The sequence below is a fragment of the Pezoporus flaviventris genome, unplaced genomic scaffold (assembly GCF_033815535.1).
Source record: "Pezoporus flaviventris isolate CSIRO_AGI_PZ_B2104156 unplaced genomic scaffold, CSIRO_AGI_Pfla_v1 ptg000015l, whole genome shotgun sequence".
NCBI classification, from domain to species: Eukaryota; Metazoa; Chordata; class Aves; order Psittaciformes; family Psittacidae; genus Pezoporus; species Pezoporus flaviventris.
The window spans coordinates 4492484-4515293 of record NW_026892563.1 but is presented as its reverse complement, the minus strand read 5'-3'; the positions used below and the strand labels follow the sequence as shown (position 1 = coordinate 4515293).

Below are 22810 nucleotides of genomic sequence, written 5' to 3'. Positions count from 1 at the left end.
TTTAAGCAGATCAAATTTTAGACTTCCCAGGCTTGTGGAATTAAAAACATTTTAAGTCTGATTTCTTTCACTACCCACCTTCAGTTCCTTCACCCCAAAATGCATATTCTACTCCTACCTTCCTAGAGCTTCACCCCTTTTATCTAACATTTTTCCCCATTTCATATAATCTCATCCTCCCTCCTATAAATAAAAACCTCTCATCCTACAGATAAAATTCATTGAATACGAAAGACTTGATATCAGCTGGAAATAAGACCCCAAAATACCAGCTTTTATCAGTATGATTTTTCTACTAAATTAAGCTTTTAAAAAGTACATGCCACACATGTAATGGAGAGAAGAAAACGAAGGGACAAAACAGAATGGCAGTAGCCAGTTGATGTTTCATGCCACAAGCTCTTCAAAACTACTGAATACTTAAATATATCATCAGCACCTGGAAAGACCAGCAAAGGTCATCATCCCTTCTAGGACTAGCCTACAAGATGCTCACTAGCCACCTGTAAGGAAAGTGCAGTGCTTGTCACCACATTCCCATTTGGAAAAGCTGCAGTTGAGATTATCTTGAACTTTCATTTTTAAACCAGATTTTTATCCAGCACAATATTTTGACAATTAAAAAAAAAAAACACAACCAAAAAAAAAAAAAAGGTCAGAAAGCAAATGAAAGGGATCCAGGAAAAATATCACTACTTTGTTGCAGACCTAGTTGGAAAGGTGGTAATTCTCTGGAGCCACCCTACAGGAGCTAGAAGACTGACATAATTAATACCATTCTTAAGCTAAACTAGTTGCTGATGATACCTATAAAACTTTAACTACAAGTATATGAAAGTGCAAGATGTTAAGACACTTGCCCGAGTAATTCAGATGCCAGATCAGACCTGACAGACTTTTTTGTATTTTGCAGCATTTCACAAGTGGGGAATTCCTCACCATAACTAATTTCTAAGAGACCAAGTAAATTTAAAAAATAAAAAAATAAAAAAATCCCTTTTACTTGTAATGAACTGTCAGTATTCTGCTTAAATCCAGAAAGACAGAAAATGTCTTTTGTGATGATAACCAATAAAACTGCCTGTAAAATCTGTGAGTGAAGGCATAATACAGGAGCTATAAATTATGTTCAAGCAAACCAGAGTTTTAAAAGCACTGCCAGGCACGTAATCACTGAGATTTGCAATTTGAAAGACTCAAGTACTATGCAACCAGCACAATCAAGGTGATACTTTTAAGACAGTCCCATTATAATCAGATGAGCAGCAGAGTTTTCACCTTCTTTGCATAGGTAACATGCATTGATGGATTAGATCCCAAACAGTAACAAGCTTGGGGGAATATGCAAGAAGGATTAAGATTTCCCTTTCTTCTTGCTCATTTAGGTATCATCAGCCAGTGGATCATTAAATTCTATTACTGTCAGCAATTCTATTATCCTTCTTTCAGCAAACATTTGGATCCATTTCACTTACTTGCATTTTCACATCTTAAATTACAAATACACACATCCTGTCAAAATTAGACAAAGGAAACAGATATTACACTGTTGTTTTCTGTGAAGCACAGTAATGATTTCAGAGTTCAATCCTTCAATTAAGTTAGATACCAATTAACCTCCAATAGAGGAGAGATACCTGTTTGTTCACAAGTCACTATATATAACAGTGTCTTTACGAAGACTGTGGCTGGACAGCAGGACTCTCAGACTAGCTCACACTACAGCTTCTGGGCTGGAAAACCCTCAGGAACAAAGACTTCTTCCCCAAGAGTGACCAAGAGCAAGCTGAGTTATTTTGTAGGCAATGAAAAGCAAAAGGAATGAAAGACAGCCCAGAGAAGGGGGAAATGACAAACAAGAACCTACGACCTGCAGGAGCCTGTGAAAGGGCACAGGAGCCCTTCATGGACACAGTCCCAGGACTTGTGGCAAGGCAGATAACAAAAGCTGCAGGACTGGCATAATAAACCCCCTTCATCTCTTCCCATGAGCAAGGGCACATCTCTACTCAACCAGGCTCACCCCAGCAGTTCTAAACTGTCTCTTTTCAAAGGAGTTGCCTTGCTCTAATGAGCTACATTTTAGGTACAGAGCTTCTTGGGATCCTTTTGCATGCTCACTGCAGAAAAGGAAAGGAAGCTCTGTTTAAGCTTGCCTAAGTGGAAGACCTGCTTCACCATAACTTCAGTATATCTTTTTGGTTTGGGATACACGGTCAGAATACCGGCTGCTTAGCTGTATGCAATTTATCTGAGAGCCTTCACAGAGCAGGTTCACTTCTACTCTAACATCAGTTATCTGCTTGCCAAACAGCACATACAAGTAGATATTCCCCAGCTCTGAAGCAAAAAAACATACTTAATGTATCCTAACAGTTGCTCCTTGGCTGCTGTTCCTCACAGCAACACTTACACCGCCACATTTGTCAAAATGAGGGACATCCTAGTAACTACAGAAACAACATCTGAGTCTGTAAGTTAGGTATTCATTAGAAGTTACTTCAACAGAAAAATGGCAATAAAAAGCAAGATATTACAAGAACATAATCTTCAAGTTATTTCAAATTATTACTACTGCATGCATACCTAGGGCAAAATTTGAGAGATGCCAACTGTAACCACAGCAGGTCTTTAAAAAGGCTTAAGAAAAGGGGGTCAACAAATGCTCTATCATCTTCCATCTTCTCTGTTTGGGCTAATCAGTAACCCTATGCAAGTGATACAGAACAGCAAATTCATGCCTGCCTCTCTGTTACTTTCAAATCTTCAGCTCAAAACTAGCACCGAAGAGAGACTGTGATGCCAATCCTGAGATTCTTGTTTAAGTACAAGTCTATGTAACAGACTGACAACAGATACAGCCTTCAACATAAAATGAGAAAACAGATCAGTCAAACAAGGATCTAAGCAGTGATCTGGATTTCAGGATTATACATCATCATCACTGGTGGACCTTCAATCCAAAGGAAATTCAGGAAGCAGTTTTACCTCCAGACAGTTTTCTCTACTAATCTATTTTCCCCCTCTCCGGGATTCAACTCTTGATATCTGCTCATATCTTTCCCTGCTTTTCTATTTTACCTTTTACCCAATAGGGCTAAGAGATGGAGAACAAATCTAACACTGATAAAAAGGCCCATTCAGGCTCTAGGGATCATAAGCCTGTAGCATGTAGGGGAGAAAAAAAAAAACAAAAACAACAAAACAAAAAAACCAACAAACCAAACCCCACACATTTTCAATTGGAAGAAGTGAACATTTACCACAATGTTCCCTCTTTTCAGTTCCTTCCATTGCAGTGAAGGAATTGGACAACTGTTGCAAAGCTGGACCTAAACTGTTCTGGGTTGTGCAACAAGAGGCACTAACAATGTAGTGGCTATCCACACACATGCAGCAGACCCCAATTCAATCCTGGCAAATTCTACAAATTGCAAGAGCAATATGCTGTCCAAGATTCAGATTACAGAAGGATTAGTTCCATAAAAAAAAGCTGTACACAAACCTCGATTTTGCTGCAGAAAAGGGCAGAAACTCAGCATGGCACCATGAACTCTGCTTCCTCTAGAAGATCATCAAATGCTCTCAGTTCAGCTGCCAGATTCTCACATTTGTGAAATACCCCTGAGAACAGACTACAGTAGCAGTCCTTCACAGACAACGATCAAAGTCATCTGCTTCAAAAACCTAACATGGCTGTCACATCCCTAGCAGGTACTGGACTGCCAGAGTAACATCATAAAAGCATCAGTAGTTTAACACTTACCTGTCAGAGGAGACAGGAAAATAAGAAGCTAAGTGATTATTTTAGTCTTTTCGCTGCACCCAGAGCTCTAATTCTCTCTACTAAGTATGTAGTTAACACTGAGCTGAGACATTAGATACCACACTACTTTAAGACTCAAAAGCAGCAAAGTTCTACCTGTTGTTGAGAGGAGGGACTCTATGCAAAATTCCTTAAAAAAAAAACCAAAACAACAAAAAAAACAAACCAACCAACCAACCAAAAACAGAAAACCCCACACAACTACAGGATCAGAAGCATCTCACCTCCTATCCCTGTGCAACTACTACTACTGCTGCTTTTATCTAGACAGAATACAGGAAGACAGAAAGGCAGAAGTGGCAGACCATATCTACTCTCTTCTTGAGCTTCCAGAACACTTGTTATCTCCCATGCTAGCAAATAAAATGGAGGGAAAAAAAAAAAGTGGAGCAGAAGGATAGGGTGATCTTCAAAAAAAATACACAAAAAGATGAAGGTATCAGAGCAAACTGAGCGAAGGCTAAAACTAGTAACTTGCTGCTAAAGCTAGGTAAACAGAACTCAAGGATCAATTAATTCCACTGACTATACACCATTTCAGGAGCATGGGCTGTACGTTAAATGGCACTGCCCCAATAAATGTGGCTACAAAAAAAACAAAACAACACCCAAAAAAACAAACTAACCTCAACTCCAAAAACCAGTCCTATTCCCAACAGAAATAAAGATATTTTCAGCATATTCTCTAGGTATTTATCTCACCAACAACTAAAAACACCAATCCCACAAAAAGCATACAGGGCTGATTTGTTTGTTTGTTAAAGAGAGGTCTTTGTAAAATCCAATGAAAGGAAAAGGAACACACGCAATGTAACTGCAGATGCTGACTCCTGTGACCCTAGCTCTCTACCACAGAGCTGCCTCTAAGAAAGCTGCACACTGAAACTGCTTTCCCTTTTCCAACCTACCACATCGTGCTACAGGATAGCAACGACAGCCTGCACAGCTGTTCCAACATAGGTAGCCAGCAGACGGCCACATCAGGGCCCACACTAACCTGAGGCACTTAACCTGTTTTTTACACATTGCAGACCTAAGCTTCAGCCCAAGTTCCATCACTGCTCTCTAACGATACTTCCACCAACAACTGCAATTTTTATATTGTGCCCTTTTTTAAGGACATGCTTTCACTTGGCACATATCACTAGCATAGTAAGAGACTGACTTTTATTTCATTAAGTAAACTCGAAAAACTCTGAAGTTTCAAGAAAATTAAACTTGAAGAATTAATGACAATGTTTCTTCATCTTACTGAACTATAATAAACATACCACTTACAAACTCTGAACAATTAAGTTTTGTTCAACAACTACTGCTAGAAAAGCAGCTAAATCCAGAGGAATTAAAGTCTGCAAGTAAGCTTTCCCATGTAACTTCTGTTCTTCAGTCCAGTTCCCATTACTAGGTGCCCCTTTGCAGCCTAAGGGAAAAGCACACTGATAGAAGTACTCAAGTCTTCTCAATCTAAACTATTTGTGTTCATAATTGAGAATTTAGTTAGCACTGTACAACCACTGATTTCTACTCTGTGCCACTGCATTGCTAAGCACAATCCAAACTACTAAACTCACACGCTAATTCACTTTCCAGCTGAAGTTTCCAATAGTCATGCTGGAAACACAGCATACAGGTAAGTTACCAGAGTTGAAGTACAGAAACAGTTGATCTTAATAAACCATTTCTGATTCATGCAATTTAGCTAACAGATTCAAGCTCTGTCAGCCAGGCCAACTGAAGCACTTCCTTTCTATTCCAAAGGAAAATTTTAGGATACTATTCACTAATGAGAAGCCTCTATTTAGTCCTCTAAATAACCAGTCCAAATCACATTCACAAAGGTCCAGACGTCAACTTGAATTCAAAATAAGCAGGTATAACTACTCTTCAATTTGCATACAGAAAAAACTATACTTACCTCCAGTTATTTCCAAAAATCTGAGTCAGTTTGTATCTTCTGTGTATTAATTACTATAGCTATATAGATGAATACTAGAGCCAAGAGAAAGTCAGTTTGTATCTTATGTAAATGCAGGTTAAGGGCAAAATGTCAAATAGTTGTCATTATCTCAACATGGACAAAACCATTACATTTATTTTTATATTAGCTGTACACTAATGTAATAATAATGTAGAAATAATAAGTTATGACATATAACTTGTGAACTCCAGTAAACACGTTTCAAGTAAATGGTCCTCCGAATGAAAGAGACTTGTGCTGGGAAACAGCTTAACTTACTGTTGAACTGGAACAGATAAACAGAAAGAATTAACAGATGCACAATCCACTGCAGATCTCTGAAAGTCTTAGTCAAAATACACTCATTAATTTTAACTCTTAAAGCCACAACTTTCCTGTCATATTAAAAAGGCTCAAAGGAAGATGTGCTTCTGTCTCAAGAGGAATGGATTATGAGGCAACCACATGTAAAAGCTGTAAATCAGTATCACACATTATGTAAAACTCAAAGCATGCATTTTTAAAATAAGCTTCCCTGATTTAAAACTAATGTTTGTACTTATTACCACTCTGTTCTAATGAAATAAAATTTTGACTTATTTTATAGCATTTGCCAAGTAGAGTAGTCAAAGGGATCAATAAAGTTTAATGCAGAGATGCTCAAGCAATTACCCACAGGCTGTATTATTTTTCAGACGCATCAGCCAAAGGTTGTTTTTCCCTGGGGCAATTTCAGAGTAGGCTGAAAGTCAGATGAATCATTCCAGCAGCTGAGCCTTGTCTTGCTGTATCACAGGCACTCCTCACAGTACATGACAAGCAAAAACCCAAATTGTTCTTAGAAGAAACCATGGCCTGGATCATGGATCCTAGACCTATATGTGCAACCCAAAACCTCCCTCCTTTACCAAGCACAAGGAGCCTCTAAAAAAAGTGGCTCTTCAGAGTACCTCAGTTCCCCTTCTGCTAACACTCCTGAGACCTAAGCAGGTAATAGTCCAAGAGCAGCGAAAAGGTGTACATACTATACACACATCAACCCTAGTCACACTGCGAAGGGGATCTATAGCTTTCAAACAGGAGAAATTTAGTTTTGTTCCACTGAAACCAAAATTTAAAAACAAAATTTTAAGGGTTTGGGCTGTGTTTTTTTTTTTTAATGTAGATAAGGCTTAAAAATTAAAACATCAAGCCAAAGAAACTTATTCCCCATTTATTGCTCTCTGATCAGATTCTGTTACAGTAAACTGACCAAAAAAGAATGATTTTTTGCTCCTTTGAGCTTATAATCACCCTTTCCTCCTGTAAATGGTGAAGACCTATTTTACACCAAAGGTTATAGTTAGATATTCCAAATTTTTAACACTCTTCCTAAGTTTTCACAGATTTGCCAGCTTCCTCCCTAACCTTTATGAAAAACTTCCGTAATTCCCCACTAACTGTTCCAGAAAAATATGAATCTCTGTTTTATCCTTTAGTTCCTATCAACATGCCACAGTTATTCCAAATCTCCATAATAGATAAAACTAATGTTTATGAGCAAACACTCATAAAGTTAATACCCATTACATAAAATACTGCCAATGCCACATGGTTCAGTTTCCCTTCAGTCTCAGTGAGCTGAAAGGTGTTAGACTGTTAAAACATCCTGTTACAAAATGCTTTTGATGATTAACAAACCACATTGCAAAAAAACAGATGATGAGAGGATTCCTCTATGCCACTGCTAGTTACCAGGGTTCAAATGTATTTATGCAGTCCATGCAAATTTTTAAGCATAAAGACAAAGTAAATTCTAAATTATTTTTTAGCTAGAAGTAATTTTTAACTTTGCCTCTTTCTTCTTTTACACAGTCTTCAACGTAATTCTGAAAAATATTGACTAAAATTTACACAAGCATACCATTTGATGGAATTAAGTCAGTGAAAGTATTATAAATCCCACATTACTTATTTTACATTAACTCCAGACTAATGTGCTGATTTTGTTTTACACACACACACACATATATACACATAGAGTAACAGCAGCCTCTTCCCAGGCAAAGAAAATTATTTAAACAGGGCAAAGACACAATTACACATTTGCGTAGAAAAGATCAGAGGAAAAATGCTCAATGTAATAGTCTCTCACAAAACACAAAACATCAGAAAAAGGAGAAGAATTGTTTATCTCAGTCCCAGTTCAGTGCTCTAATCTGTCCTTTCAACCTACTACTCTAAGAAAAATTACATTTAACTGACTCCAGGAACACACACAAAATCATACACATATTTTAAGAAGGATAAGTAGCAGCCTGTAAATCATTTAAACTATTCTGGGGAGAAAAATGGCTTTCAAAAACACTAATATATTAAGGAGAACTGGCATCAAGAAAAACTGCTGTAATATAGTAACTATGGAATTAGATAATACAATTCCTAAATCTATGCCTAATTCTCCTACAGATTACATTGTTGGGCCTTGGAGAAGCAGAGCAATACTACTCACACTCCACAGAACAGTACTGTGAAGATCAAAGGCTGCTAGTAAAACACAGAGTATATATGAAGTGCTGTCCAAAAGTGCGTCTAACAAGTCTGGCTGGGATGAAGTCAGCTTTCCCCAAGGCAACCCATAAGGTTCTGCTGTGAGGGTGCTGTGCTTTGGATTTGTAACTGTAAGTGTTGATGACATGCCCCTGGTTTTGGCTATTGCTGGACACTACTTGCATAGCACAAATGCCTTCTCTTTCTCCTGCATTCAGCCCTTACCCCAGCAAATAGGTTTGGGGGTGGGTTAGAGGCTGAGAGGGGACAGAGCCGAGACAGATGACCTAAACTGGACGAACGGATGTTCCACATTACATAATGTCATGCCCAGCAATTTAAAAAAAGGTGGTTCTGTCTCAGAAGACAGCCACTGCACTAAGACAGGCTGGGTGGGAGGAGACAAGTTACTTCCTTTGCACCACTTGTTTCTCTTCCTTTTTCCTTCATTATTAAACTGTCTTTTATCTTGACCCATGTCTTTTCCCATTTGCCCCTCCTGTTCTCTCCCCTGGCCAATGTGGGGTGGGAGAAGGGAAACAAACACCTGCATGAGGGCTCATCTTAAAGTTATTCCATAGCTTCTTATGGTTCAGTTGGGTGGTGGTTTTTTGGGTGTGGGTTTTTTTTTTTTTGAGATTTGGGTTGTGGTTTTGGATTTTTGGTGGGTTTTTTTGTTGTTGTTGTTTTTGTTGTTTTAAGGTTTTTGTGGGTTTTTAGTTTTGTTTGTTTGGGGGGTTTTTGGTGGTTTGTTTTAATTAATAATTTCACATGGGCTGTACCAAAACTTCATGAAAAGCCAGGCAGAGCATCGACTGCTACTGCCTTAGCAAGCACCAAGTTAACTTCGAAATCAGAGTGCCCCAACACAACTTATTGTTTACTACCTTATTATCTCTTGGCGCTTACCTATATATCACTTCATTATTAGTTCTGTAATTTTTCAGCTACTTCAGTCAACCCCACTTACTCCGTCTTCCTTTTTCACACAGGTAGTGTATTTTCCCACTTCCACAACTCAGAGGCCATCACCATAGGTTATTTTCATGAAGCTTGTAAACAACAGCTGGGCTGTACCAGGCTGCTTACATTTGCAGAAGAGTGTTCTGCTAGTCACAAAACACATCACTGGCTTATTTCTACTGAAACCCACTAAGCCAAGAGGATCTAGACATATTTCAGCTTATCTAAAATCAGGGGCAAGGGAGAGCTGTGATGCCCTTTCAGTTTCTGGATGCAAGTTATCTTTTTCTGACCATCAAAGCAAAGATGAATTCAGCAGCCTTTACCATTACATAATTACTTTAATCAAGTAAATGCTACAATTCAACATTCTCCCCAATTACTATAAATTATCTCAGCATCTTTTTCTCTGCTTTTCTATCCCATGACTTTTCACCTCAGTTGTTATTTGTACTGCACCCTGACATACATGTCCTTGCTTCCAGTTTCCATATGATTCCTTTTTAATGAACAGTATTTCTGTAATTCCTAACACTGGTCTACTACTTTCTTTTGCCTGCATCAGAAACTGACAGGTCATCTTACATTCCTTATGTCTCAGGAGAGACCCTATCTACCTATTTCCTTAGTTTGTGAAAGTTATGGTACTTTAAAATCACTAGCTGTTATTTCTTCCATTCCTGAGAGGAAAGAACACCACCAATTCATGATCGTTTTCACCAAAATTTAATTAAGTTTCAGATTTTCAAGCACCTCCTTTTTTGTCAAAATCTAGTCCAAAGGAGACAGTGCAATTATTTTTTACCAGTTTCTAAATAAAAAGGTGTCCAAAACATCCTTAGATCTTCAAGAACTACAGAACCTTTCTGTCTTTCCAGAAAGTGGTTTTGCCATCAGTCCATTTTTGTTAAGCTGTATTCTCTATCACTTATGTCACCTGATAAAGGGGGGGGGTGGGGGGAGGGGGAAGCGATAAAGCAAAGCATTGTTTACTGCTTTATGCAGACCTGCTGTTCTTGTCCTGTTTCACCAACAAACATTCAACTGTCTGCTTAAACACCATATACAGCTTCAGGAAAACAATGCATGAGCGTGCACACATGTAACATCATCTCCCCTTCTGAGAACCTGAAAGCAGAGGGCTGCAGCAGCACCTATGGTCAGTCCAAAGACAAAGAGAACACAGACCATGAAATTTTCTGCTGTTTAGAGAAACAAAACAGTCAGAAGATGCTCACTTGCAGGCTACTAGCCTACTCTTACAGGCAAGAAATGGCCAGTTGGATCACCTACTTAAGGCAGAATTTCCAATGCTTAGGACCAATCTTGTTCAACATCTTTGTAGGCGACATGGATAATGGGATCGAGTGCGCCCTTAAGAAGTTTGCCAATGACACTAAGTTATGTGGTTGACATGCTGGAGGGACCTTGACAAGCTTGAGAGGTGGGCCGACGCAAACCTCATGAAGTTCAACCAAGCCAAGTGCAAGGTCTTGCATATGGGTCAGGTCAATCCCAGGCACAGCTACAGGTTGGGCAGAAAAGTGATTCAAAGCAGCCTTACAGAGAAGGGCTTGGAGGTGTTAGTCAACAAGAAATTGAACATGAGCCAGCAGTGTGTGCCTGCAACCCAGAAAGCCAACTGTATCCTGGGCTGCATCAAAAGGAGAGTGACCAACAGGTTCAAAGAGGTGATCCTGTCCCTCAACTTTGCTCTTGTGAAACCCCAGTTGGAGTACTGTGACTGATACAGACAATTCTGTACATGACATACACTATCATCTAATATTATATGCTACTATACACACACAAATATCTGTCTTATCAGCTCAATAGTGAGTGCTGAAGTTATGACTCTTCCAGACCTCCACAATAATCAATATTAGGCTTTATAAAATTCAATATTATGTACAGTATTGGAATACCACTGCCTGACACTCTGGCAGAGGTGCAACTGTTACTTATAACCTGTTACAATTTACATCAAACAGGAGCTACCAGCTACTTGCTGCGCTACAGCCCATTCAAAGAGACATTTTTGATATTATGAAATGCAAACTTTATCCATGCTCAAATCCAGAGAATGAAGGACTGAATACAGAAAAGCAATAACCCCAAAATAATTCAAGAACAAAAGCAGGCAGACAACCCTGCTTGCGCATCTAGCCTTCACTGTGGCAAAAAGGCTAGCCTTTCAAGGTAAAAACTGAGTAGTAAAATGCTTCTATCCCACTGTTAGGCAAAACTCTACTGGGATTCTATTTAAAGCTCCAACAGACATTTTTTAAGAATAATACTAGAAATCCTGGAAAAGCAAAAAAAAAGATCATTTCATAGTATTTTCATAAGGCTTAAAAGTAACTCGTTATTAAGCTAAGGAACGTATTTAGCTTTACAAAATCAAAACAAAATACTCCATCACAATGTACACAAAATACTCCACAGTGAAAAAAATTCCAGACATTAAAGGATCCCAACCTACCAACGACAACCTTAACAAAATTGCTGGTTAGAAGCTGAAGCCAGTCAGATGAAAATAAAAGACAGTAATGCCTAACTAGCATCCATCTTTCTGATCTGAATCGGTGCTCAGCACACTCCTGGTTAACATTCACATTAAAACTTTTTTTAAGGTGCATTTAAATCAAGCGTAACATTTAAGGTCAATGCACAGTACAATAAATAAAATAAAATAGCAATTAAAAAAAAAACAAAAAACCCACAGCTACAGGTAATAAATGGTAAGTAATTATTTAATAGTATCTTTTAGCCCTAAAATCTGCAAGTGCCTTAGATATGCATTCTGTTTCAAAAATAAAAAAAAAAAGACACCCCTCCCCCCCCCCATAACTTCCAGTGTCTTTTTGTATAAAAAGTCTTATAATAGTAATCTTGCATCAGAAAACTAATAATTGTGTTTGGAGACATAAGATGGCTTTCAATCTCTACTTTCCTAACCCCACATCTTGCTGTTTATATCGTAACCTGCTACCTTTTCAATGGCACATCTTCAGTTCCAGTGCTGACATGTGCCTGCTGCCAACAAGACAACATGAAGTGTAAACACTCCTGCAGAAACCTGACCTAACACTGCACGTACAACTGACAGCAATCAACAGCAATGCCAACGCTTGGTTTATTCTTTGAACTGGTTCTGAAAGAGGCCTACAAGTCCTTAAGACAGGTACCACAAACTACATCATTTCATAACATAACTCAAACATAAGTCAGGTAGGGATCCATTGCTCATGTTTTCCTCCAGCTATGCCCCGGGACACAGGAGTTCTCAAACTGCATGCACTCATTGTGATTATCTACTGCATGCTCAGCTGTTCACAGTACAGTGAAATTACTAAATTACAACCTTTATGATATTTTTCAATGCCAGTAACTGTAGCAGTTACCATATATATTTTGATTATAACCTATGAAATCAGGATCTCCTAACCCACATTTCACAAGAAAAATTCACTATGATTCACAATCTTCTATCTTAAGTATATACTTTGTCCAAACTCATACTATGTGGCACATGAACACTAACATATGACAAATAAGGAAGGGTAAGTGTCATTTTGTTAAGTTTCATCTATATGTGCAAAAGAGCTAAGAAAAGCAATGTTTAACCCCACAGGTACAAAATTCATCCAAAATTTAATTTGAGACTTAAAACAGGAAAGGCTAGAACATAGTTAATTACAATTGGCCAAGATAGCTTCAGTACTAATCAAGCTCCAAAGGTACATGGTACATGTTTTTGACACAACAAACCTCAGACTCGCAAGAGTCTCAGGCACTTCATCAGATGAGCAGCAGCAATGAGGGTAATACATGAGAATAGTATACTGGCACACATTCACAATACAGCACTAGCACAACTTCAAATGACTTTTTCATGCATGATCGAAGGATTACACAACTTATATTTCACCTGCATCTGTATCTGTACTTAATTATATATAACCTTTTCAATATAATCATTCATTTCATGAAACACACTGTCAAGTGAAGTACATCAACAGGACCCAAACTAAGTAGTTGCACAGAGCCTGCCAACTAGGGCAGGGTTCAGCATCAGCATGGCTCTAAGGGTTTTGGCTCACACCTAAGCCCTTATCAAAGCAGGCGGTAGTGCGGGCACAATGAGCTTATGTTTCTTCTTTTTTTTCTTTTTTCTTTTTTTCCCTCTAAATGCTAGGACACTCCTCAACAGAAACTCCACTCTCCTCAACTAGACCTGTCTGATGGGCTATTTACTTTCCTCAGGCATACATGACCAACTGATTACCCATGTATGTAGTTGCTGTTAGAGACTACTGAGTAGTCTGCATTTTCCTGTCACCCCCGAAACAATCTAAATTGAGATTCTGTATCAATACATATCTCCAGTATGCACATTTTTTTCCCCTGAAATAGCCTAGCCCCCAAAGCATACAAAGATTAATATACCTGAATGTTAAACTACATCTCTACTTACAAGTGCATTTCAGAAAAGGTATTTGAGTAATTATATCAGACTGGGTCACTCAGGAGAGGAACTCTACCAAAATAACTTCCAGAGTGCCTAGTTTGGAAATACACTGATGAATATAGTTGGTTGGTTTTCATTCTTTCCAAACCAGAATAATTATGGAGGCCTGGAAAAACATGGAGCGAACATGCTAGCATTAAACAAAGTCAAAACTTGTTTATATTAAAACACACAGAAAAAGGTCATTCTTTTGCAAAGGAATGAGATTGCACAAGAATCTTGGGAAATGCACTTTGTAAGAAAGAAACGAAACAAACAGTATTCAAGAAGAGTGTGCAAAGAGAAAATGAACACACTGAAAAAAGCAGCACATAATCCAAGCACTCATATTTTGTGACAGACATCATAAACCCATGACCGAGTAACCTCTTACATAGTTATGGCAGCTACAAAGATAGCTACAAGCTCAACAAAGTAAATCACATATAGCAGAACATGGTCCGTAGACACAAATGGGTCTCAGCTATAAAAAACAACTAAGAATCACTCCTTTAGGCATTGCTTTCTGTTTTGTTTCACAGGTTTTTAGTATCAAGGAGTTAGCTCAGACAGCCAAGTTGTCTCTTACAGTGATTTAATTACCTGAATTAAGGTACCTGAGACAGTTTTAAAACAAACATCATTAATACTCTACAGCTGCACTATGTACACAACTGTATTCCATACAACCTACACTTAGTGATTAAAAAAAAGTTTAAGCTGTGTGTCATGTTTGCCATGTGCCATCATGTTTGAAGAGACTCTTCAGCCCCCAAGAAACAGTTTTTCTCCCTCTGCTCACCAGGATTTTACAAAGAGCCAAAAATTCAGAAGCCAGCTTAGTCTACAACAACAAACACAAACAAGACAAAGACTATATTGTAGTTACATTATTGTCAGACATGAGGGAAAAAAAATAATCTTTCTCCAAATAAATTTTGAATTACAGTAAGTGCAAATTCCTCTTTTAATACAAGCAGCATACATCAGACAAAAATCAGACTTCCATGAGACAGTTATTCACATTTCCTTTGGGCTTATACTGTTTTACATTTGTTGAAAATTTATAGTTGTTTTTGTAACACAAGCACTACGTTTAGGTAGCTCAACAAAAATATCATTTATAAGTGAGACATTAGGCAGCCTCCATAAGCTGACTACAAAGTCTTCTTCCCATCAAACATTCAGGCTAGGTAAACACAACTGAACTGCGCCTTAAGTATTGTGCTAATTATGCTTGGTGCATTTGCTCTCTTGAATACTCGTGTCCTGTGCAACTAGCAAATTCTTTTTCAGGTAATTCAGGTATAAGTAATGTAGAGCCCTGACACTGTGCATAAAGTCCAGGCTTCCTAAGCCTCAAGTGGTAAAACTTCTGTGTCAACATCTTAAGGTTTGTTGCCAATTTCTCCTCAAGGCCTCTGAAGTCTCCAACAGAACTTGAAATTACCCAAAGCAGTCAATGCCCAGGATCACGCAAGTGAAGTAATTACACTGGTTTTAATCTATTTGATTAAACTGCTGTAATCTCCCTGCTTGAGTTTTCCCAAGATGTCAAGAGGCCAGTAAGGCTCATTAAGATCAAGCTGATAGTTTTAGTAAGGCTGGTGCAACATAGAACTACTAATCTTAGAAACTCTTGGTGATCTTAGATGCCTAGATCATGGGCATTTTCTTCTTCAGAGATTTTAAATGTCAACAACTATATAGTTTCCTACCAGTCTTAAGACATGGCTACACTTAAATACATAGCCTACATACACGCAAGATTCCATAGGAACATCCAGTGACAACAGACTGGAGCATGTCCAAAGAACAGGGCTGGCCAGCCTGTTACATAGCATTCTTACTATGCTCATTCCCGCTAACATAAACCAGGCTTAAAATCATAAAATAAGACTATTTCTTGCTGGAGAATCACGAGACACATTTCAAACCACAAAACAAAACAGATACTACAATGCTAAAGCAAACAGAATTATTAAAAGGCTGCCACACAAGAGTCATCCAGAAGGAAGTAGTAATGCAGAGGCAACCTGGAATGGTAGAAAGCCTTGCCAAAAAGCAAAATTTTGCCAGAACACCCAAGTCATTAAAACAAAGACTGAAATCTTTACACTCTTCTAGTCACAACTAAAAACCTACACAAACATTAATACTTCCCAGCAATAATTTACAAATCAAACTTTCAAACAGAAAATGGTGAAATTATTTGTTTACTGCCAAGACTAAAATAAAGATTAGGCTATTGTTCTGCCAATACAGACAAACATGGCATAAGGAGTACAAATGCCAGAGCATGGGAAGTACAGCAGCAAATGAGGGGGTGAGAAAGAGAGAACAAACTCATTCATGTGAGTGGGGACCAGATAAGGAAAGCGTGGGTTCTAGTCAGGTTCTCCTTTTAATGTAACACAGGACAAGGTATGGTATGTTTTTAAAAATGGTAGAAAGCCCTGTCTCACCAAGACATAGTAGCAAGCCCAGCGCTGGCTCTCTACACTTGCAGCATTCTTTCACTAATACTATTGCCATAAATGTGCAATTACTTCCATTTTTAATCACCTTCTGGCTTAAGAGTGCTGGCTCATTTTTGTCGTCCTGTACCTTTAGTGTAATAGTGTAATGAACACTCTATTTAGCTCCACAGTGTACCCACAGCCTTTATATTTACCCTACAAGTAACACTCCTACGCGAGTAAAATCTAAACAACTCTTGTGTCACAGGGCAGGAACCAAATAATCTCTGACACAGATATGGGTTTACTGTTATTTAGATCAAAATGTCAGTTTTTAAGAGCAAAACAAGTCATTCCTGGTTTCAGTCCAGTGCCTCTGACATGACAAATGCTGTTTATTCATCAGCAACACTTCCTAAAGCACATGAACTTTCCTTGAACGGGTCTCCTACACAAGCACTGTCAGAGCTCACTCCCGAGGTTTAGGTAAACTAATCTCTGCACGATGGATTAAAATTTTAATATTCAGGATCTGTAGCTTACTCTCTCCTTCAGCCGCTAAACTCCATAGAAGTTCAGGTCAGAAGCCCTTACTGCGACCCTCTTGCCCACGGTAAACCCCTTCTGGGAATAACCCAAGGAAGAAGAGGCAAGCCTCCCGGCGCCTTGCCTCACTTCAGGACGCCGAGACAGCGCAGCGGCTGTATTTACCCCGGGGTGCCGAGGACCAGGTACGGATGGCTGCCATCCCAGCCGCGCACACCACGGCCCCACCAGCCGTCGGGACCTCCCGCGGCCAAGACGCCCCCGACCGTAACTGCGCACCCAGTGGCCACCGCAGCAGCGGGCCCCGCCGGCCAGGTGCGGGGCGAGGAGACGAGGCCTATCCGCCGGCCTCCGCCACTCGCCCGGCCGGGCCCTCGCCACCCCTGCACGGCAGGAGAGAGGGAGGGCCAGGCGACCCCCCCCCCCCCCCGCCCCAGCTGCTGCCTGCCCCGCCACTCACCGAAGTCGAGGAACTGCTTGATGGAGAGAGGCGAGGGGGAGAAGCGGGAGTAGTACTCGATCTGCTTGGGAACGGGGCTCTTCAGCAGCGCCCCGCACAGCCGCATGGCGCGGCACGGCCCACCCGGCTCCTCTGTGCCGCCGCCGCTCCTCGCCTCTCGTCTCCCTGCCCGGCAGCAGCACTAGGGGGCTGTGGCACCAGCGCAGCCTCCCCTCCTCATCCTAGGGCAGCGCCCGGCCCGGCGGCGCCCGTCGCGCTCTACGGCCCGGCCCGGTGGGAGGGGCGAGCGGAGGAAAACACCCCACACCCCCCCCCCCCGCCACCGCCTGCGCGCGCGCCCGCACGCACGCACTCCCCGGCGCACGCGCAAGCCCGCGGAGGGAGCTGAGAAGAACGGGGGGAGGGCAGCTGTCGCGAGCCGCCCGCCCACCACCCCTTCCAAACGGCCGGGGCACCCTAGTGCGCAGGCGCAGCGCCGCAAGGGGAAGGGTGGGGGCGAGAGGGTGTGGGCGGTCGGGCTTCGGGTTGTGCAGAAGCGGTGGGCCTTGTGTCCCCCGTAGAAACGAAGAGCCAACTAGGTTGGAAAGAGCATCAAGTCCAACCATTACCCCAGCACTGCCAAAACCACCACTGAACCATGTCAATAAGGGCGTTGTCTGCACTGTTTTTGAACTTTTGAAAGTGATTCCACCACTCCCGTAGGCAACCTGTTGCAACGCTTAACCAGAACGTGGCGAGGAACTCTCAGCGTCTTCTCAGCACAGCCCATGTCCACCCTGTGATGTTCGTCCAGTTGCAGGCACTGGGCTTGCACTTGGAATTGATCAGTTAATATATATTGTATCAGCCAGCCCATGAAATGTTGTGTGCACACTAGGCTTTGACCTGAAATTCAGCCTTAATGGCATCAGTATTGGTATTCAAAGGGTTTTGCAGTTCACATGAGACTGGCAGAAGAAAAACTGCCCTAATTTTATGTAACAAAGCAAGTTTTCAGCAGTGGAGAGACCAAGGTTTAAAAGTGGAAGGCTCCACCATACCCTAACATGAGGCCTACTATGGCTGTAATGGGGCCCAGCTGCATCTCATACAATGCTGTACTCCCATGAAGACAGTCCCTCAGTCCGTGTCTAGTGTCTGTCAATACTTAGATCCTGATATTACTCAAAATTTCCTGAAAAGTCTGGTTTTATCTGAGAAAGTACCTAAATAGAAATTAGTTTTGATTGTAAAACCAAAAGTGAAGCTGGGTATTTGAGAGCTAAAATGTACCACTGAAAGAAATCACCATCTATCTTTTCCTATTTTGCTATATTGTGGTTTAGGTACATTTATGAAAAATACGTCTGATGACAACTGATCACAAATTCCTTTATTTGTTCTGAGAGGAATTCAATGTAAACTTCAGCACATACAAGATACTATTTCTCTAATTTTATAACTGACTCACAGAAGAAGCAGGTACTCTTCAGTTACTGAAAGCCTTCCTCCATCCTTCCTATCGTGATTGTCCTTGCAGAATTTGAGATTGTGAAATCCTGACCTAATGTACAGAATAACATCAAATAGCTGGAAAACATTTTAAAATCACTTCAATTGCAGGTCATAGAAATGACCGCCTTGAAGAGGTATGTCGTGTAATCAAGGCTGACAAAATGAAACATCTCCTGTAATTCTGAAGCTTTTTTGGCAGATGAGGAGAAGGGTTCTAAAACTTTTGTTATACACTCTTATGTGGCTTATTTTGTTTTCTCTATAGCATAACTGAATTGATTTGTAGAGTTTTCTGGCAGAAAATAATATTGGTTTTATTTGGTTATTTTATTTTATAATTATATTTTATTGGTTAAAGAGAGACCAATGTTTCCCCAAACTAAGATAAAAATAGCAACTTCAAAGCATGATACATTGTCATAATCTAAGCTACTTGATTTTGTATGTCTTTCTCATTTTTAAGTAATCCAAATGTGATTTTACTTCGGCCTCAAAAAACATCAGGACAGCAGTTAACTACTGAGTTGACTTTATAAACACAAAATGTTTTTTGGATTGTAAACAGGGTCGCAGCATTGCTTTATTGGGAATTTTTTAAACCTGTATTAACTAGCCCAGGTGGAAATTGGAATTGATTTTTTTGTGTGCTACTAGGGTCTAAAACTATATCAAACACATAAGTGAAGTCTCTGGAAACCAGAGGTGTGCTCTTCCCATCAAATGGGCTCTTGCTATCTTCTCTTGACACCAGAGGAACTGGTGAAGTAACCAATAGATCAAATTCTCTGAAAACTGTTCGTACACACACTTCAGACAAATTCAAATTCCAGACTCACCCAACCTGCTCTACCCAAGCTTGTGTGTAAGAAGACTGCAAGACTTGCTTGAGAGAACATAAAATGCACATAGGTAATTCCGTGGTTGTTTTACCAATGCAAGACATCAACAAGCACACACGTAAGTGTAGTTCTTAAACAATCTGCCTGAATAAAGAGAAGTTAGTGGCATAACCCATGCTAAATAGAAAATGTCACTGGGGTAAGGAGACTTAATATATAAGCTGGGTTTTGCTAAAAGCAGGATTTTTTTATGATTTGGATCTCTCCTATCTGCCTCCTTTCTGCATTTCAGCACACATCTTGTGCCGAAACTCTTCCTGCAACTTGTTCAGTGAATGCCTCCCTGAATTTTTGTTTGGATGATAAAAATCATTTAGAGGTGTGCAGGGAAGGAAAGATTTCCCACCCTGGAAGGATGCCCAATTCCTGCAAGTGTTTAAGGCCAGGCTGGATGGGGCTTTGAGCAATCTGGTCCAGTGGGAAGTGTCCCTGCCCGTGACAGGGTGGTTGGAACTAGATAAGCTTTATGGTCCCTTCCAACCCAAATCCAGAATCATTCTATGATTCTGTGATCAGGTGATTTGCCTCTTAGGAAAAGTTAATTTTAACATTGATAATACAGTGAACACTGCTGAATTTCTTGGGTTCTTAGCATCTCCCTTTTATCAAATGTATTATTTTCATATTTTCTAGTTAAATTCAAAGATGGAATAACTAGAAGTAGGTTAGGGGTCAAAGATGCCCCAGTTCTACATGGGCCTTTAGTACCCAGAACATCTTAGTCCACATTCAGGTAAAAAAAAATGTTGGGCATGCAGGCAATCGGAAAACTCAGCCCTTGGAAGTGAATTAGGGTCTTGGTATGAACACTTGCTAGAACCCTGCGCTGAGAATGAGCCCAACTGGGGAGCCCCTAGGGAGCCTCAGCCTTCACAGCACACCAACTCATCAAATCAGTTTTTGTTGGGTCATCACTGTGACAAAGTAGGTGGATTATTTCTTAGGAATAGTCAACTTTGTCCCAATTATTGTTCTTGGGTTTCTGTACTGGAGTTGGTGTAAAATCAATGCTTCTGACTTACAAACCACTGAAACTCTGAGATCAAAAAGTAGCAGTACTGGGTTTCACTGCAGAGTGATTCCATAAAATAGGGGATCTGATGGTAGAGCATGTTTACATAACTGAAAGCTTTTTGGTGTTTCTTACCCTCAGAAATGTTAAGCACTGGCTGCTTCCCACTGAATTTGGTGCTGGGATTCAAAAACTGGCTTCCCCTAGTTTTGTGGTTTGTCTATGATGGGGGCATGTGTCCTAGTGGTAGAGTGTATGTGGAAGAGCCTTTGCTGCTCTAAGTATGGTATTAGTCTTTAACATTAATTCAGCGGAGCCACATGGATAAAAAAGGAACACTTGTATGAGTAGTAGTCAGAAAATTAAGTTACTAGAAAAGAAAGGTCTTGCTAAATTTGAGTTTCCTTAGCACTTACTTACAATTAGAGATTCGCTCCTCTAGAAATTTGTAGCAAAACTTTGGACAATTTAGAAGACACATTTTTGTTCCATTTTCACCTCTTGTTCTTTGCTGACGTTTATATTACATGCACCTCTGTTTTCAGGGATCAAAGTTTTTGCATTTAATGTTTCATCCAATTAAGATTTATTTGCAGCAAAAATTTCAGATTGTTAAAACACCAGAGCCATAATCTCCTTAACAAAGCTTGTTTTTCTTCACTGCATAATATTCGGTAGGTCTATAAACTAGCTGCAGGGGATTCAGCATAATGAGCTTCTTTGTATGGATGTCAGAGGAGGGGAAAAGGAATGTTAAACTATAAACCAAGAAAACATGGTTATTAGTGTTTTCTAGACACACTGACTTCATGGAATTCATAGTAATTATTTTTTTTTAAACCAAAAAACCTCTATATTGAAGTTATTGTAACCCCTGTATCTTAAAGTTCCAAAGCACTCATTGAGAATGGGTATAATGCAATTGAAACACTAACAATGATAGTAACCAAATAACAGTTATTTGGAGAGAATTCACACAGAGAATTATAGTCTTGAAGTACCTTCTACAAGATGACAGAAAAAAAACCTGCACAGAACAGGAAAAACTATTATAGGGTATTGTGATGCTTCATACAAATTCCTTCTGTTCATAACACTATTTTTTCTCAATAACACTGCTATGTTTTCCCACCTGCCATTATATGCTTTCAAGGGTAGATTCAAGTAGTAGATCATGTAAAGCCATGTTGAGAACATGGAGTTAAAAGGGGATGAGGTTTCTTAATGAAGCGTTCCTAAATTTCAAATAGATTTGGTTTTATTTTTAGTAATTTATCTTTTCCTACTATTTATGAACTCAGATGGGTAAGTTTGGATGGACTGTTACTCATAATGGTCAGAAGACTGGTAGCACTGAAAGGCATGAGTTTAAAGTAAATATGGTCATTACTTTTGAGAATGCACATACGATATTAGATTCTGTTACTATCATAGTCTACATTTTCAGCCATTCTTGTCTATTATCCAAGAAAACAAAGTTTCTTTACCAAGTTGTTGTGTTTTTTTTCAGCAAAAGCTGGTAGTCATTGCATTTACTGTTCCTCATCCTGGTCAGGTGACCAGTAAATTTCAGCAGTCTTTCTACATGATCCAACAGGGATTTTCAGAAAATATGTTCAGCAAATCTTTGAGTCAGGAAGTTAAAGAAATTCTTTACTTTCTTTGTAAATTAAAATACCATGGCTTGTCAATGCTTCTAATTAGCTGGTTGAGGTGTGACAGGGGTTTTTAGAGTATGCCTTTTACAACTACTTCAGTTAGAAAACTATCCTCAACAATTTGCTTTAGAGCAAGTCGAACTCTTACTCTACTTGGTGGTGATGTTGCGCTCTATCTGATGACACTGTGTGTCCAGTATTAATGGACAGAGCTACAACATTCTTTAATAGCCCATAGAAATTTGTTCTCTGAGGAAAAAGAAGTAGGTGATCTTATTTGGAAATTGTTAAGGCACACAGGAGAGAAAACCCTTGCTGTTGAGACAACATAGTAAATGCAGAGAAGAGTTTACCCACTTCTCTTGGCAGTGAGGAAAGCTCACTTTATGAGTTCACCCAGTCTTATTTAACACTGCACAATTAGCCACAGTTTTTCCTTTTGTTTCATGGGTGTTCCTTTCTCTTTCCCCAACAAAGTTTCACACGTGCCCCTTTCT

General features: G+C 39.8%; 1 protein-coding gene across 3 annotated transcripts in view; it reads right to left on the bottom strand.

The window, feature by feature from the left end:
* PDK3 (pyruvate dehydrogenase kinase 3) overlaps positions 1 to 17478 on the bottom strand; it is a 52608-nt gene extending 35130 nt beyond the window's left edge. The window contains exon 1 of one of the 3 annotated variants that reach the window (XM_061453317.1): positions 17251 to 17478. In XM_061453317.1, the coding sequence (XP_061309301.1) occupies positions 17251 to 17356 (106 nt within the window). In that variant the 5' untranslated portion in view covers positions 17357 to 17478. Of the gene's footprint in view, positions 1 to 1475; positions 1498 to 17250 lie in introns of those variants that run through there. The other 2 variants (XM_061453315.1, XM_061453316.1) reach the window with 2 other exon arrangements.
* Positions 17479 to 22810: the final 5332 nt, after the last annotated feature.